General features: G+C 31.7%; 1 protein-coding gene across 1 annotated transcript; it reads right to left on the bottom strand.

The window, feature by feature from the left end:
- Positions 1-1,614: 1,614 nt before the first annotated feature.
- LOC126891575 (uncharacterized) lies at positions 1,615-2,927 on the bottom strand. The gene is made up of 4 exons (XM_050660751.1): positions 2,782-2,927; positions 2,384-2,628; positions 1,990-2,088; positions 1,615-1,701 (listed from the first exon to the last, which is right to left on the bottom strand). Exons 1-4 carry the CDS (start codon positions 2,925-2,927, stop codon positions 1,679-1,681), a joined length of 513 nt encoding a protein of 170 aa, XP_050516708.1. The 3' UTR covers positions 1,615-1,678.
- Between the last annotated feature and the right edge of the window lie 2,390 nt (positions 2,928-5,317).

A 5,317-nucleotide genomic window follows, 5' to 3' on the forward strand; every position in this document is an offset into this window, starting at 1 on the left:
ACTGACGTTATAAGGCTTTGGTTCTTTTCTAGCTAACTGACAAACTGTAGCCCATTGCGAAGGGGCCCATACAATAGTATTTTTTACAGCGCCTTCTATAACAGAGTGCATAGAATCAACAGACATCTCTGTATGTCCCGGGAGCAAGTAGTTCATTTGGATGCTTACAATATTTTCACAGTTTTTATTATGAATGGCTGACAAAATGATCCTATTCTTATTCTGTCCGGAACATGAATCGGAGTACAGTATGAGGTGTTTCACTGAGATGCGTGCATCCACTAGATCTATGTATTTCTGGATAATAGAAGCAATTTCATTGCTCCCTCCTTTTCTTCAGTTTCTCCCCAGATGTAACAAAAGCCTTCTCTGCTGCCATTTTCATAAAAACATAAGTTGTATACGGCATATTTTCTTGAATAATAGAGTAACATGCTTTCGCCATGGGTAGTGTTCAATACCTTTTGAAGATCAAAAGATGTACAAATTAAATCTGTGCGTTTCTGACTCATTTCACGATGAAAACTGTACCTTTCCTTGCTAGCTTTCTTTTCCATAAGGTGGTCTTCCTTTTCTGCTTTGCTCTCTTCAGTGTTTGATGCATCAAATTTAATACATTTGAGACATTTATCTTTCTTAGGAATATGAAAGCCTATATTAAATTCAGTATTAAATATGTTTAAAAAATTTTTTTCACTGACCTAGTCTATTCCCTCAGATGTTTTCTCACCTTTGTAAATACGGTACAAATTTTTTTGGTTCCTAAATTCTACTGGTAAGTAAAGTTTAGTAGTATCCTTTCGACAGTAGTGAGAGGGCAGTGCTGGCAACTTCTTGATGAAGTTTATAACGCTTTGTCGTGTAGTTTCCTTGGTTTTATTAGCAGGTATAATTTACCTCTTAGATCATCTTTTGCAGATCCCTCAATGGAATTTGTTAGTGTATAATGTACATAAGTTTGTGTAATATCTAGGGTGTTAAGTAGAAACTGCTGGCAGACTCTTCGTCTATCTTCGTTATCATTAATGTAATATTCGTACGAAAAAGAACGTTTCCCATTATCTTTTGAACGTTTTCTCTTGATTGAATTTCGTCGGCTCATATTTACAATCCAATCGCGTTGTCTAGCACTACTTAAATTCCAAAAATGATGAAACAATGACAATCTTCGTTCTTCGGTTACATTCTGGCAGCCATTGCCGCATTTTTTCCCGATACAAGGATTAGGTTTAATTTCTCTTTTAGAACGTATTGTTCCATCTGCTCGGGTATACTCTTGACCTCTATTTTTAAGATCCTTTCTATTCTTTCTATAATTTATTCGTTTTGTTCTTTTACCTTTTTCGCCAACTATGTCAATATCATCTGTTTTACTGGCTAACTCCTTACTTACCTTCTGTGTTTTTTTGACTATCTTTTTCTTAGGCCTCTTATTATGGGTAGATGTATCTGAAGACGTGTTACCTGTATCACTCCACGAACTAGAACCATCAGTAAAAAACGGGTCTTCATTATCGGAGATAAATTCACAATATGTATTTTTGTTAAGTCTGGGTCGTTTGGATCGTTTTGTATTTTGCTTAATATTAATAGGATCAGAAACAGCATCTTTGGCGACTAAATTTTCCATTGTGTTCGTTATTACATTGCTATCAATTACATTGCTATCAATAGTCCGTTAAAACTCTGCAACAGTGTCAACTAAAATAAAAGAGATGATATTTTATTTATATTTCATAATAGGGCTAATATAACAAGAATGAATAATAGAAAGACTGACAATAAATTATCATGAATGTACATACAAATGAAGCACCCAAAACGTTCGCAGTTGAGCATTTCAGAGCCGTGTAATGATAATGTTTGCTATAGTGTATCGTCTACCCTTTTCCAAAATGATATTTAAAACTCAAATCATCATCTATCTTTTATCAACTAGCTGAATATTGCAAATTAATATTATTGAAAATAACAAATTCCAATACGAACCTATTCCTTCCAAGGTTGGTGGAGTCTCAGTATTATGGCCATCGGTATTATTGTTTTGCAAACATTCTATTTGTGGGACATCGGTGTTTTTGTGTATTTCTGAAATAAATTACTACAATGTATTTCTCAAACTATTGTATCCATTAGTACTTGTGTAGAGAGAAGCTTTGTGTTCATAACATATCTCAAGAAAAATTTAGTCCAAACAGTAAACACTCGTCATTTACTTTAAATATAACAGGTAGTAGCGTACGTTTCAATCCCACCAATGCGTTTATTAGAAACAAAAGCCGCTTTATCCTTATAAAGGCAGATGACGACATAGGCGAAAGTGGAGTGAAAATCATACAATGGTAAATATAGTGAATAAATAATTATTAAATATAATACATACCTGATTTACTTATTGACTGATGATTTTTATAAAATATTCTAGAAGATGAAACATGATCACCCATATTTTCAATGCTTGTCAAGGGTTGATTATTATCCAATAATGAAGTTAATTCCGAAGATTGTTGTTCCTGTGTAGGGTTTGATGCTATTTCGTCTTCGAAGGATAATTTACGTTTAGCCCGTACCTGAGAGAATTCGGATATTACTTTTTTATAAAACTTCCTACGGTCCATCATCACGTAACTGTAAAAAAGTTTTTGAATTAGGCAGTTAATGAATAAGTATGACAAATTTAATAGATAAACAACTATTTTATATTTAAAATAATACCATAGACTAATAATAAATCGGATACTTTTAAGATAATTAATAAACAAAAGGTAATAATTTACTTACTCGGTTCTACTATCAACCTTATCGACAAGTCTCAACAAACGTGATCTCTCCCCGTAACGGCTGATCACTAACTGAAGCGACCTTTGATTGGCACTTCTATTTATAACTTCGTCACTTGCAAAAAATTCGTTAAAAAAACGCTGCATTAAGCGACACGTTAATTAAATAATCAGAAAAATGTATATCTTAAACGACACTAAACATCATTTACAATTGAAGTCAAAACAATTTAGGCGCCATTTATAAAAATTGTAATGCTGTCGGTTAATTTAAAAACATTTGAGATAATTTTTTATACGTTACATTAAACGACACTTCGTATATTATTAGACATCTTGCAAAACAAATTGAACGCCATTCAACCCATTTTGAAAATATGAGGAAAACACATTAAATACGCGATCTGCAATAAATGTTAGATAGGAAAAATAATTTAAGTCACCTACCACTAACTAGTATGAACACAGAAAAACGCTTTAAGTATTATTAGTAACATAGTTCAGGGTAAGGAAAAACAATTTCACCACCTCTCGCTAGCTAAAAAGGGAAAGCATAAACAATTGGAATGCCAAATATATCAAACGGGTGTTAACTTAAGAGCAACCTATACGGAAATTGACAAAATTTTGTGTCGGTACAATTATCGGTGATAAAAAATGATTCACAAAACTGCAATACTTTAAGCGACATCAAAGTCCTCAGAGAGTGATGAAACTATTACCAATCGACGCAGAAAAAAATGCTGATTTCAGTGATATATAAATGTCATTTTTGACCAAAATGTCGCTTAAAGTGTTTTGCTTTTCCACCGTCGATATAAATTTCACCCTCATATCGCGCGTAAAGAAGTGTAACTTTAAAAATAAATTTGAAATAGGTCATTATGTCATTCAAAAAAGACTTAAAATGTGATACACATAAGTTTAAATATTTCCTAAAATATATCTTACTTCCTGTGATAAATTTTTTTAGATGTACTTGTTTTTTACCCATTTCTTGTTTAAAAACGTTCAAATAAATGTTCAAACTTGAAATTAATTTCCTATTCTCCGTCTCGTCTGTCATTTTGTTGTTTTCGTTAAGATTGTTTTCAATTTTTCGCAATATATCTTGAAATTAATGATAGCAGATATATCTGCTGCAGATGTAATAGTTACCTATCCATAATACCGAGGATGTTCCGGGAAATAAATCATCGAAGCATTAATATAAAAGATATCGTTTAAACTAAATTTTGCAGTTCCCCAATTGCTCGTATTCAGCAACCTTACAATTTTACTCTTTTGAAAAAGGTAGCGCAAAAATATTACAGTTCGACTAAAGGATCAGTTTATTACTTATTATCATTACTAAATCTCGGATTTATAGGCAAAAAAAAATTGAAGAAAAGGGCGTCTGTATAGGCAAAGATTTTTATTAAAAAAGGCAGGAATATTAACATTTAGGTAAAATATAGGCAATAAAGGAATATAGCTTATTATTTATAACCACTTAAAATTTTATCATTAATAGAAACAACTAAATGTTTTTCAATATTTACGGTCTTAAAACTATGTCTTCGATCACTTAAATTGATTTTTACATTGAAAACGAACGTTCGACATCGACAGATGTAATTGGAGCATATTTCAGAGCGGATAATAAATCTGGCATAATTTGTAATTCCTCGGAAAATGTCCCATTCAAAACTTTAGCAACATTAGATAAAAACGAAAAACCTTAATTCTTGTCGAAACCGTATTTCATTTTTTTTTTAAATTAATTGACCGTTACTTCCAGGTGCCGATTTAATTTTTGTCTTTAAATTATCTATTAATTTTACTGACTCACATAAATTTATCTCTTGTTTTTCTGATAAGGTAATTGTGGTAACTATTAATTAATAATTGTCATTGATATAAGCGAGTTACTGTTTCAATTTGAGATTTTTTAATATTTTTTTTGCTTCTCGAATGGCTTCGGAAATATCATCATCAAATTCTGACATAACTAATTATATTTCATTGCATTGTTCAAGTAAAAAAAAACTGCTTCGAGCCAGGTTCCCCACCTTGTAATTACTGGTTTAGGTGGCAAAGGTACACCGGGAAGTCTTTCTTTATATATTTGTACCCTCAACGGAGCATTTACAAAAACTTTTTTCATAAAATTTATAAAATTATTTACCAACGGAAACAGATTTCTTATTTTTTCAGCAATTCTATTTACCCCGTGGGCTACACAAGTGCAATGAATTGAATTAGGATAAAAAATCTTTAAATTAACAGCAGCTTTTAACATATATGCCGCAGCATCTGAAAGCATTAAAACTATTTTATTCACTGGTATAGGGTTGGGTAAAAGAGGTTTGTTAAACTATCTTGTATAAATCGACTTATTGTTAAATTGTTTGTTTTTCCAATTTTTTAACGGCAACTAAATAAGGTATTCTCGCAAAGTTTTTGTTCAAAATTCCAATCATTAAATTAGCTGTATACCTGCCGCATATATCTGTCGTTTCATCCACGATGATATAAAAAAATTGCCCTCTAACTCC

Source organism: Diabrotica virgifera, chromosome 9, assembly GCF_917563875.1.
Source record: "Diabrotica virgifera virgifera chromosome 9, PGI_DIABVI_V3a".
Classification (NCBI taxonomy): Eukaryota; Metazoa; Arthropoda; class Insecta; order Coleoptera; family Chrysomelidae; genus Diabrotica; species Diabrotica virgifera.

Excerpts from the sequence above, each read along its gene's own strand:
- LOC126891575 (XM_050660751.1), bottom strand. The coding sequence starts at position 2,927 with ATGCAGCGTTTTTTTAACGAATTTTTTGCAAGTGACGAAGTTATAAAT. Across the intron at positions 2,629-2,781 it reads AAGGTTGATAGTAGAACCGA|TTACGTGATGATGGACCGTA; the intron begins GTAAGTAAATTA and ends ACTTTTTTACAG. Across the intron at positions 1,702-1,989 it reads ACCAACCTTGGAAGGAATAG|TTGACACTGTTGCAGAGTTT; the intron begins GTTCGTATTGGA and ends CTTTTATTTTAG.